Here is a 13259-nt window from a genome sequence, read left to right on the forward strand (position 1 = left end):
ACCCTCCCTAGGTTTGGGAGCAATATTTCACACGGGAAAACAGTTATGTCTCAAATGAATATCAGACGAAAATCCAGTCTTTTAGGGGCATACTTAGCCAGGCCCATGATCTGATATTTCAGAGACATACGACTGATTGTTTCTTAAGCCCAAAATACTAGTAGGTCTGGAAGTTCAATCTGCAGTTTCTGAAACGATGCTGTGAACGCCAGAGAACCAAAGACATAAAGACGTATGAAGGAAACTGGTCTCTAAAGAACTTAGAAGAGATGCTCTCCAGTTCTGGTTTGAAAGTATCGTGCAAGATTAGGCGAGACAGAATGTGCCTCTGGAACAGGATGAGCAGGGAAGGAGAATGATCTGTGAAGAGTTTGAGAGAATGAACTTCTGAAGATGGATGAGAAGGGAACGAAAATGATTTGAGGAGGTAAAATCTCCCTCGCCCCAATGGGGAGGACGAGAATCTCTCCAGATCTCTTTTGCACTTGAGATTTTAGCGTCACAGAATTAATAGGTTCATTCGGCCTTGGAAAGTAAAGGGGGGAAAAGATAAAACAAAGTTGCTTCATTTTTAATGATATAAAGTTTTGAAAAAGAAACGAAACGTAAAGACAAATTTTACATAATAAAGAAAACAGTAATTCCAATAACACTTGAGGTTGAAGTCATAACAGTCTAATTTTCATGTAAAACATAGGAAGAGTCGAAAGCTAGATAAGGACTTCAGTTTGTGTGCAGTAGACATCTGTGTTTCTTCCATTCTCCTTTGCCAGATCACAGTTCTCATCCTTCCGGTTGATACTGTGGAAAGAAAAGGTACAAAAACTATAAATGAGTGAAGGGAATCAAGCACTCACACACACGCGCCTTATATCTATATATATAAAACCCCCTCTTTCCTTTTTAGATGGGTGGTGCATGAATGGTTAGAGCCTTCCAGTTTCTGAGCAGTTCTCTTAGGTTGAGGTTGCTAGCCCCGCACCCTTTTGTCGACCCAAGTTTACCTTGGTACCTATATCCATCTAAGTTGACTGGTTGTTGACAGGGCGGGATTAAACCAACGACCTTGCTGATGGGAGAGGTTGGTATCTTGAGATGAGGTTGCTAGCAACATGCCCTTCTACTTAATGGCAGAGACTCGCCTCTAGATTGACTGCAAGCCAACTTTTGTTTCCAGCGACATTATTCTCTTCCAAACAGCAATCACTCATCATTTTATTTAGAACTCCGTTTCATATCCTACTCTGGTTCTTTCCCTGATTTCTCCCACCATTCCATCTATAAGAATACTGACCGGCCGTTGAGACTTAACATACACTAATCTTGTCTGATGTCCACAATTACACCAAACCAGTCACTCTCCCACATAAATATTTTCACTAACAGTTTGCTTCTTTAAGATTTTTACAACCATAACCACACCCTCAGCTGTCAATTCCACTAGTATCTCAGATTTACATTATCATCAGAAAGTATCACCTAATTTATATTGATTTCTTTAAGTCCCGTTTTTTCGTCGTCCTTTCTCTCAGTATTTACACCTTTTCAGTACGTCCCTTTCTATCCGCCTAAAGTACTAGTTCCAATGAACCACTATATCTCTGTTAACCTCCCACCATTTTCTCTCTCCTTTTGTTCTTATTGTACTGAATCCTTTTACGTTAACTCGTAGTCTGTTCCGCAGGTGCTCTTCCAGCAATATCCTTGTTCCCTTCACTAAGCTTCACATTTTATTGTCTTACCACGCACAATTCCCATTTATCTTGCCTATACGCTCATTATATCCCTCCTGATCCTATGCCTCATCCTTGAATTTTGCCCTCTCCTCATAAGCACCCTTCCACTTCGGTGTCATGGACCCTGACTCATTTTTCCTCCGTTTTCTATTTGTTTGCTTTTCTCACCAGATTGACCATTCTTGACTGAATTCTATCTCATTTCTGTTTCTAATTTAGCAAAATAATGATCTTATGCACATCCTGCCAACATTCCATTCATCAACTAGTTTTTCATCTACAGTGTACTAGCAAATCTAACAAACCCCTTTCCTTAGAGATTCTTCTTGAGAAACTCTGTTACCAGCTATCATATCCCTTTCAGAAACCATATCTTCATCTTCTGAGTAATAATAATAATAATAATAATAATAATAAAATAATAATAATAATAATAATAATAATAATAATAATAATAATAATATCCTCAAGATTTTTCAAATCCCACTTCCTCTAATCACTTCAGACTTACCAAATAAATCATCACTTTTTTTGGACCCTACTTTTGCATCTAAATCACCAAGCTTAGCCACCCGTTTTCATTCTACAGACTCTGCCAAGCACGAATTCTTACTTTCCCAGAAACTTTTTTTTTTTTTATAGTTTCACTCTTGTTCATTCCTTTAACATGCAGTAACCGGCAACTTCTTTGCTTCTGCAGAAACAATCACTCTTTGTCAGTCTGGCATTTTCATACTATGGACGAAACATGAAGTAAGTTCTTCAGTCAGCAAGCAGCATCAAACCACTGATCTGAAGGGATAATATAAACAGGCGCACACACATGTTGTACAGAAAACAACTCTTCTTGTAATGTACCTAGCTTGCATTTCTCCTGAAAATGTGAATAGTTCTCGTGATAATAAATGATACAAGGTATATGCCATATTAACTTCCCTGTATGAAGAACCTATTTCCATATTCGTTAGTCAACTCAGCTTCTGTGAGGACCTATCAGGCCTTATAATGATTCAGTTGACCCTCATGTCATACCTTTTAAGAGGTCTGTTGCTAGTTCAGTTAAATCAAGGGAGTAAATCTTTCACTCACGCTCATCTTTTATCTAGTCTTGAGACCGGTTTAAGCGAGAGATCTCTGTTGGTAATGCTGTTTTGATTTCCTCATTGTGCATTTTATCTCCCTTTAGGAGGAAAAAGAGTTTCTCCAATTTGTTTATGAGTCACAAGTAAAAATCATGAACTTTAAAAAGTAAAAAAAAAAATTGAAAGGATAGAGTTTTTGGTTGTATCCTCAGATGGTAAATTGCAATACAACTGTGGTATTATTACATATAAGAATTTGGTATTATAAGATTTTGTGTATTTTTCCACATAAGACATTAAAGATGGCCTACCTTCCATTGAGGAGCATCAGTGTCCTCTTAGGGCCTACCCCCAGGAGGACCCCCACCTGAAGCTACTGGGCGTCCTCCACCACCACCTCCAACACTGCCTCCTGCGCCTCCTGGGGGTCCTCTACCACTACTGCCTCCTGCGCCTCCTGGGGGTCCTCTACCACTACTGCCTCCTGCGCCTCCTGGGGGTCCTCCACTACCACTGCCTCCTGCACCTCCAGCACTTCCTGGGGGTCCGCCACTACCACTGCCTCCTGCACCTCCTGGGGGTCCTCCACCACCACTGCCTCCAGGACTTCCTGATCCACCACCTCCTGGTGGGCCTTGACGACGAACTCTCAGTTTCATCGTTTCTCCCTGTAGCATAAGGCCAGTGAGTATTGAATGATAACAGTCATATAAATTTGATAACCAAAATTTAGTCAAGTGGATTATAAACTCTTGATAACAATTTAGAAGACACAAGAGAAACCCAAAGTTCTGTGAGCTGAATTGTCACTAAAATTTAAAGTTGTAAATTTAGTGTGTTATGGTTATACAGAGCTAGGGATCAGGTAATCCACTCAGTTGGCAATTGGCATAGGGTTATTGAAGGTCAGTGCATGATTATGTAGACACCAAAATCTCACTCAACGGAAAGGAGAAGAAGAACTGTTCCGTAACCAAATAATCTTCCTTAAGAAAGCAAAGGGTCAATTTGAACCTAAACCTGAGCCTGAGCTCTATTCTCTCTGCTGCTCCTGTCTTCATTGCCTAGTTGCACTGACAAAAGTTGGGTTAGCCCAAAGGAAATGTACAAAAATTAAGCAGTTTCTGCTAACAGTGGATGGCTTCAGAGCAAAAAACAAGAAAATTGTCACGCTTACTTTCTTACTTTAACTGCCTGATCGTGGCACTGTACAGAAAACTTACACTATATTAGCCAGTTCATACACTCTCATGGAAGTCTCCTCAGCAGGATCAAGTCAAATCCCAACACACACACACAGACACACACACACACACACACACACTGTGCCCTCCATTCACCTCTGTCTTGCATGCACTCGTATTCTTTGTGGAGATTAAGACCCTTTCTTTCCAGTACTTCTGCTATGCCACCTGTCCAGCATTTTTTAGATCTTCTCTCCTCCCACTTCCTAAAACTTCCTATCATCCCCCATTATTTCTACATGACTGAACCACCTCAGAAAACTGACTCACTCTCTCATTTACATTACCATTTTACCATATCTGTATACTTCCATATTTCTCACCCTTCAAATTCTTCTTGTGTTCTGTATACAACACAAAAGGTCTCTACCTTCCTTGCTTCACTAATCCTGTGCTTAAGGCCTTCTTTAATGCTGCCATTATCATTTATATTTACTCTCAAATACTTATATGAATGCAGGATAAGGCAACACTAAAGAAGAAGCTCTTCACAGGATTTATAAGGCAAGGAAGGCAGCAGGGTGTGCAAAAGACAGCCAGAGACTTTAACTGTAGTATCACAGAACACAAGAAGAAGAATCTGAAGTGTGAGAAACATGGAAGCAAATCGACGTGGTAAAATGGTAACAGGAATGAAAGAGTGAATGAGTTTTCTGGAGTGGTTCGGTCATGTGGAGAAAAACGGGGGATGGTAGGAAGTTTAAGACGATGGAGGAAAGCCTTCGTTAAGACAGAGAGCAGAATGGGGTCCGTGAATAGAAATTGGCAGTTTGAGGAAAAATCGAATTTTTATAAGGTAGCGTATGCCAGCACCAGTGTTTAATTGTTCATGAAGTAAGCTCACGAGAAGTCGACCTAAGCATTCCGAAAGTTAAGACCAAGAGGTTCTTAGAGGGCTGGAACAGCAGTTGTCGGAAACAGTTGCTGGAACACTAGGGAATATTGGTTCAGGATGCTTAGAACAGTTGTATAGATCGTCGGTTTATGAAAACATGACAAATGGCAAAAAATGGAGACGAAATAAATTGTTTGTACAAAAGCACATTGTCTAAATTGCATTCATCACACTCTGATGCAGTATGTTATCATTCACCTTTTCATTATCAGTCACATCATTAATTTATATCGCTACGCTGAATAATCCTGACGGATTCCGGCACTTGGTCTTCAAGAACTAAATTTCATAATCAATCTATCAATCAAATCTGTGACAGGAAAACTGATGATAATTACTTAAAATTTAAAATACAGTAAGTATAAAAAGCCCTCATAAGATATCTCAGTGCTAATGTTTTATACACACACACGCATTGCATATATATATATATATATATATATATATATATATATATATATATATATATATATATAGAAATAATCAACACACAATCACGTGTGGAATAGAAATAAATTTCTGGCTCACATCAGGATCGAACCCAGGTCTTTCAATTGACTTGTATGGCCTAGTGGGCAGCGCCCTTGCCTTTCAATTGAAAGACCTGAGTTCGATCCTGATGTAAGTCAGAAATTTATATATATATATATATATATATATATATATATATATATATATATATATATATATATATATATTCATGTGTGTGTAAACACAAAGCTGTTATAAAAACTTCTATAAAATTTCCCAACTTTCCCATTTCCTAACCAAAAATCAAGCATTTATTCATGAAGAAAGCTCTTTAACTATACGATAAAGTGAAAAGTAATTTGTTTTTCAACTCACATTCCTTGATGTTGATCAAAGAGCTCGCAGGTAACTTATGAGGTTAAGGAATGGAGCATGGCGGGGGTGTTGGGGGGGGGGGGGGCGGGCAAGCGAAGTGAGCAAGTTTGGATATTTCTGTAAGACATTTCAGAGTGATTCTCTAGTTAATGATTTCTGCCACTGGAACGAGATCACTACTATTATTGCTACTAGCCAAACTGCAACCCCAGATGAAAACTCAGGGCTCCAACAGGGTAACCAGTCCAATGATAGGAAAAAGAAGAGACAGAAATAAAGCATAGCTACGTGAAAGAAATGATAAACTATGAAATGCGACCGACGCGAGCCTATCCAGCAAAAAAATTAGACCCGGTTTGAACTTCTACAATTCCGTCAACTCAACCACGTATCTTGGAACAATATTCCATATTTTGGTCATATCTGGGACGTAACTTGCAGAAATCTGTGCGATACTGAACGCTGCAATAAAAGGGGAAACTACTAAAATTGACTGCAAATCTATTACTACGTGATGGGTGGACGGTATAGTCTGGGGACAACTGAATTCAAAGCATGGGAATTACTCTATCATAATAACTCCATTAAAACAAGAGTGTTTCAAGGAAGTATTTTTAATGGTAAAAAATGATTACTCGGAAAGGATCGTCGAGAAAAAGAAATATATCTGACTTTAGCTAAACCTGCAAAGTGCTCTGAGTTCCAACAACAGCGTTAACTACTTTTCAAGAGACTTACCTTTGCCTCAGAGGCAATGAGGCAGACGAGGAGCGCGAAGACCACCAGAACCTTCATGGTTCTCCCGAAGGAAACTTCTGAGGAAGCCATTGCTGTGGTTTGGCAGAGTCGAGCCTCCTTATATACGGCGAAGGCAGTTCTGCATCGCACATCAAGGACAAATCTTAGTCATCAAATTTTTTATTTTATTCTATTCAGGAAGCGCGAAATTGTATGTTAGGAGAAAATTTTAGCGTGCCGAACAGCAAATTACATGCTTCACTGGTGTCTCTCGCCTGAGGATAACGAGAGAAGAATCGAAGTTATTGAACGGAGAAGAAGTCTGTACTTTTCTTAGCCATCTGGATAACTGACGAGTCCAGTGTTGCCACCTCAGGTTTTTAAGTAGTACCATATTCTCCCCCTAAAGTGTACCAAATAAAAGCAAAAAGTACCAAATTTGGCAAAGTTGTCGAATCATATCTTCAAATTGACCTACCTTGAATTAAATATGAATATTTTCGTTCTCCTTAGTAGGCCTGTTTGTAAACACCAGGGATCTCTCATTCGTATTTTTAATATTTGTTGATGGTTGCCATGATTTACAGTCTGATTCGTGGATTAATGCTTTGCTGTATAACAAAACATTCACTGTTTCTTTCTGGGACCTTGATCGCTGCTTAGTCTTATAGAGGGTAACAAGAGAGAAAAAAATCCTTTCAGCTGCTTCTGAAGATTGAGGAAGGGACATTAAATTAATCATTAAATTCGGTAATATGTTTTTAAATCTCAACTCAAACCAACATTTTCCTTAGAAACAGCCGACCAAAACGTTTCAGGGTTAGTTTCATCAAAAAGAGATAAGTCAAATAAAGTCAGCTCTCTCCATTCCTTATTCCTCCGAAGGGGGGGCATTGCCGTCAGTGAACCTCATGTGGTGCACTGTAGGCATTACTTAAGGTTCTAGCTGTAATCCCCTTTGTTCCTCTTACTGTACCTCCTTTCATATTCCCTTTCTTCCATCTTACTCTCTACCCTCTCCTAACAATTGACTCATAGTGCAACCGAGAGGTTTTCCTCCTGTTACACCTTTCAAGCCCTTTACTGTCGATTTGCGTTTCAGCGCTGATTGACCTCATAGGTCCCAGTGCTTAGCCTCTGGCCTAAATTCTATATTCAATTCAGTTCCATTCCTTATTCAGTTCTTCCCAATCATCTTCCTCAACAATATTTGGGAATTACACTGCCAAAGGAACAATGCTGGGTGGGTTACCACGACTTACATTGCCTGAATCCAAAGCTTCAAGTAGTTCAAAATTTGCAAACATACCAGAGGCTAAGGAGCGCTTGAACATCTGTTTGGATAAAGATCTGTAACAATTCAAAGTTTTCACATGGAATTCATGTAAACTTTCCTTGGTTATCCTTGATGTTGATTCTATGCTAATGCTCTCTACCCTTGTACCACGATATATATCTTTCAGAGGGACATATCTTTCAGAGGAAGATAATTTGAGGAATCATTGACATTCAGTTTACTTATATCCGAATTTTTCAGTGGTCCTTTCTTCATGAAATTGGTAAGTACAGTATAGCCTTTGCACCACTGTTAATAGAGCCCTTCAGTTTGTATACTCTAAACGATGTTGCTTGAAATTCTAGATTCACTTTATTTACTGATGACAGGATAAAAGCTAAAAATGCAAAATACATTTTGGTTACTGGGTTCTGTAATTGCTGTAACACTAAGGAAGCCACAGCTATTCCGTCTTCTAATGGTGCTGATGTAAAGTATAATGTAAGTGCTTGCCATTGTTCAAGGATTCTTTTAACCACTTCCTCAAGGACAACCAGCGTGTTGCCACTGGGATGTAGCAGCCTGTGTGGTTGAATTTTAGGTAATTTCTGAAATTATCCATATTCTGACAGTCTTTTGGGATTATGCATTATGTATGAATATATGTTTCTTCCTAATTCGTCTATTCCAGTAGGAAGTTCACGGCAGGCAATGAAGGCACATTTCTTGTTCATTCTTCTATTCCAGTAGGAAGTTCACGGCAAGCAATGGAGGCACACAAGTACATGGAATGGCAAACACAACCTTGAACAAGTAGATGAGGAAGCTTTAACTGAAGTAATGCTTCTACTCCTCATTTGGCTCCCATCTTAACACTTGCATTGTCACTTGCAAATCCTACTAAATTTTGCAGGGGTATTCTGTGGGTTTCAAAGAAGTCGATGATTGATTTGTAAATTCCTTGTGCAGTACAGTCTCCTGTATCCAGTCAAGTTAAAACATTATCCTTTGTTCTTTGGACCCGGATATCATAGAAACGAGTTACTAAGACAAGGTGCTTGGCGGTTGATGAATCAGTAGACTCATCGATTGTCAGTGAAGACCTTACATTCCTTAGATCAGACGCAAGGGGCCTGAAAATAAGATTTTCCTAGAACTTGGAGAAAGTTCTCAAATGCTTTTGTGCGTGCACACTTAATTTCTTTTGCAATGGATGAATCTGGACAAACATTTTTAAGAAACACTGGCAAGTGATCCATAATGGCTCCACAACATTTTATTTCTGCTGCTGCAATCTTTTTCTCAAAGCTTGGGCCGGCTGAAAGAATGACGTGACTTTCCTGGACTCATCTCTGCTTTTCATATTCTTTATATGCTTTTCAGTCTTGGGATGTCTTTCAAGTAATCAAGGACGCAAATGGGGTCATTAAGGGGGCCCTCAGAGGATAATTAGGACCCCTATAAGCAGTAATCAATTGCCTCAGATCGGCCTTGCTCTTACCCCAGTCAACGTTACCCACCCTCCTCCGATCCGTATGAGAAGGTCTATAATGGGCTCTACGATCGGGAGGGGGGGGGGGGGACGGGCCCTGGAGAGCCCTACTTCTTTTACATAACATTTTTGTTCACAAAATTGGAAATTGGGGCCCTTTATTGGGCCCCAAACTTTCGGGTCCAAATCGTTCACTATTCAACCATTCAAAGTGAAAATTAAGTACACCTTAGCTTAACCAGACCACTGAGGAGCTGATTAACAGCTCTCCTAGGGAGGGCTGGCCCGAAGGATTAGACTTATTTTACGTGGCTAAGAACCAATTGGTTACCTAGCAGCGGGACCTACAGCTTATGGTGGAACCCGAACCACATCATAGCGAGAAATGAATTTCTATCGCCAGAAATACATTCCTCTAATTCTTCAATGGCCGGCTGGAGACTCGAACGCGGGCCCAGCAGAGTGCTAGCCAAGAACTATACCGACCCGTCCAACGAGGAGCTATTCAGATTGAAATTCATGGTCGTATTTAACTTTCTTTCCAGATGTCACTTGTTTCATCTTCTGAGAAATATCTCTTGCACTTTTATCAACTTGATACATTAAGAATGTCGCGGAAATATATAGGAAATCTTAAAATAACAAGACCCCGTGTTAGGGGTAGCGCAGTCTGTGCACCTCATGCGGTGCACTGTAGGCAGTACTTAAGGTTCTTTGCAACGTGCCCTCGGACCCCTAGCTGCAACCCCTTTCGTTCCTTTTACTGTACCTCGTTTCATATTCGCTTCCATCTTATTTTCCACCATTTGATTCATAGTGCAAGTGAGAGGTTTTCCTCCTGTTACACCTTTCAAACCTTCTTGCTGTCAATATCCGTTTCAGTGCTGAATGACCCCATAGGTCCCAGTGCTTGGCCTTTGGCCTGAATTCTACATTCAATTCAATTCAGATAACAAGAAAATGCGGCAGACTGGCCGTCACAGTTTTCAAACTGAGTACAGGCGTCCTAGTGCAAAGGAATTTCATCCTTATCCATCTGGTAAAATGGACTCAAAACCGCACGACATAATATTATGTCCATCTACACCGCACCCATTGCTTCACGTTCGCCTCTCATACGATACGAGTAGGCCTATCTGCCAAGATAGAGTCCTCCTTCAGACATTGAACTCGTCACTGTATTGAATAACTATAAAAACAGTATCGTCATTATTATTACCAAGTTTAGTCAGAAAGTACCAAATTATGGCATATTTTCGAATAGTGGTACTATCAGTACTTGAGAGCAATGAAAGTACCAAATTGTTTGTTATTGAGACACAACAGTTACACATGCATGCCGACAAGAAAATGTCGTTTTTTGCATTTTACTTTGAACATTCTCCGTGTGTAAATGACGTTTGATGTCTAAGTTTGACAATGTGAAATTCCGTTTGACAGTCGCCAAAACAAAAATGACCGTTCTTCAAAGTAGGTTGACAATCTCCAAAGAATGACAATTCAGGAAAAATATACTTAACATTTACCAAAAAGGAAATAACAATAAAACAAATCAGTGACAATTAAGCATTTTTATTTGACAATCTTTAATCTTATTACTTTGCAAATAACCTTTGACAACACTGTTGTTTTACGGAAACACTGACATGCATATCTATGGTAGGAGCACATTGATATCTATATAAAATTATATAATACATATAAATGATCTATATACCATTTATTTCTAATCCTATGTAGCTTGATAGTTAATACATTTTATAAGGTATGAAGTCGAATGTTCATACGGCGACGCACTTAGCTGAGGAGTGGCAAGGCCAAAAGCAATCTCCAAAAAACTGGTTAGCAACCGCTCGCGATAGCCTTGAAGTCTCACACCATTCCTTTGGGCTGGATGTAAATTGCAGGTACTAACCACATCATTAAGTAATCATCTCAAGCAAGCTTTTTCTAGTTGAAAAACGATTTTCAGTTGGATTAAGAAAAGGTGGATACGACGGTAGATGTCGAAGAGAGAGGAGAGGAGAGCATTATACTTTATGATTACAGGATAAACGTCTAGATTTATGTCAAGGTTAAAAGTAAGTCCTTGAAAAATCGGCTTCGTCACAGCTCTGTTGTGCTGTCCATAATAAGCAACGCCGGCACCATCTGATATAGCCGCTGTTCACGTGATATTGCTACTTCTGGCCGCCAACGCTTTTGGTCTCATTGGTGCGCTGCCTTATGTACTTTTGCTGTACAGTTTGAATCCCATTTCATCTGTTTAGATTCGATTCACCTGCAAATTCCTTGCGTACATTACGTGGGCATATGATGCTCTTGCGTCGGTAAAAGTTCGTTTCCGTTCCGAACTCCGATTCCACATGAGGGCTAGTAGGGTACTAAATAGTGATTCGTCTACACTGTTTCGCCGTGTTTAGTACTAGCCCCTGGGGAATCAAATGTATTTCGCCGTGTTTAGTACTAGCTCCTGGGGAGGTCAAATGTATTTCGCCGTGTTTAGTGCTAGCCCCTTGGAGGGTCAAATGTATTTTGTCGTGTTAAGCGCTAGCCCCTGGGATGGTCAAATGTATTTCGCTGTGTTTAGTACTAGCTCCTGGGGAGGTCAAATGTATTTTGCCGTGTTTAGTACTAGCCCCTGGGGGTCAAACGTATTTTGCCGTGTTTAGTACTAGCCCCTGGTTGGTCAAATGTATTTCACCGTGTTTAGTGCTAGCCCCTGGGAGGGTCAAATGTATTTCACCGTGTTTAGTGCTAGCCCCTGGGAGGGTCAAATGTATTTCACCGTGTTTAGTACTAGCTTCTGGGGAGGTCAAATGTATTTTGCCGTGTTTATTACTAGCTCCTGGGGAGATCAGATGTATTTCTCCATGTTTAGTACTAGCCCTGGAGAGGTCAAACGTATTTTGCCGTGTTTAGTACTAGCCCCTGGTTGGTCAAATGTATTTCACCGTGTTTAGTGCTAGCCCTGGGAGGGTCAAATGTATTTCACCGTGTTTAGTGCTAGCCCCTGGGAGGGTCAAATGTATTTCACCGTGTTTAGTGCTAGCCCCTGGGAGGGTCAAATGTATTTCACCGTGTTTAGTACTAGCTCCTGGGGAGGTCAAATGTATTTTGCCGTGTTTATTACTAGCTCCTGGGGAGATCAGATGTATTTCTCCATGTTTAGTACTAGCCCTGGAGAGGTCAAACGTATTTTTGCCGTGTTTAGTACTAGCCCCTGGTTGGTCAAATGTATTTCGCCGTGTTTAGTGCTAGCCCCTGGGAGGGTCAAATGTATTTCACCGTGTTTAGTACTAGCTCCTGGGGAGGTCAAATGTATTTTGCCGTGTTTATTACTAGCTCCTGGGGAGGTCAGATGTATTTCTCCATGTTTAGTACTAGCCCTGGAGAGGTCAAATGAATTTTGCCATGTTTAGTACTAGCCCATGGGAGGGTCAAATGTATTTTGCCGTGTTTAGTACTAGCTCCTGGGGAGGTCAGATGTATTTTGCCGTGTTCAGTACTAGCTCCTGTGGGATCAAATGTCGCTTCAAAGTGCATTTCGCAATATTGAAACTTAGACAAAATCCTCAATTATTTACATATACATTATTTTTTATTGTGATAAATATTAGCTTGCAAGAATTATGTCTATAGAATATTTTTTTCATTTTCTTTAGAAGATTCGAGAAGTGTAATAAAAAATCGAGTTGGGATGTTCTGACCGGAAATGAACATTATCTCTTGCGTCTTTGCTGAGTTCGTTGCGAGTTCCTATTCTCGGTGAGGTTTCCACACAATTTGAGTGTGGTTAGCGTCACCTCCAAAGCTCTCGACACTGCGGCTTCTGATACCTGGGGTTCATGGGTGAATATTTCTCGTAGACTGGTATTTAATTCACGTATTGTTGTGGTAGGTTCACAGGAAAAAAAGTTACAATTTTGGCTAGGGGAAAAAATCACATT

The 13259-nt window shown here is 40.1% G+C and overlaps 2 protein-coding genes across 2 annotated transcripts in view; one reads left to right on the top strand and one right to left on the bottom strand.

The window, feature by feature from the left end:
- LOC136853211 (zinc finger protein OZF-like) overlaps positions 1-13259 on the top strand; it is a 270715-nt gene that overhangs the window by 88156 nt on the left and 169300 nt on the right. The gene's annotated exons all lie outside the window — the stretch shown is intronic.
- On the bottom strand, positions 560-6686 carry LOC136853209 (uncharacterized). The gene is made up of 3 exons (XM_067128582.1): positions 6542-6686; positions 3130-3486; positions 560-801 (listed from the first exon to the last, which is right to left on the bottom strand). Exons 1-2 carry the CDS (start codon positions 6629-6631, stop codon positions 3157-3159), a joined length of 420 nt encoding a protein of 139 aa, XP_066984683.1. The 5' UTR covers positions 6632-6686; the 3' UTR covers positions 560-801; positions 3130-3156.

This window comes from Macrobrachium rosenbergii, chromosome 26 (genome assembly GCF_040412425.1).
Source record: "Macrobrachium rosenbergii isolate ZJJX-2024 chromosome 26, ASM4041242v1, whole genome shotgun sequence".
Taxonomy (NCBI): Eukaryota; Metazoa; Arthropoda; class Malacostraca; order Decapoda; family Palaemonidae; genus Macrobrachium; species Macrobrachium rosenbergii.

Bases quoted from the DNA above. Each gene is read 5' to 3' on its own strand.
- LOC136853209 (XM_067128582.1), bottom strand. From the start codon at position 6,631: ATGGCTTCCTCAGAAGTTTCCTTCGGGAGAACCATGAAGGTTCTGGTG. The intron at 3,487-6,541 runs GTAAGTCTCTTG...CTTATGCTACAG, and splicing joins TCATTGCCTCTGAGGCAAAG to GGAGAAACGATGAAACTGAG.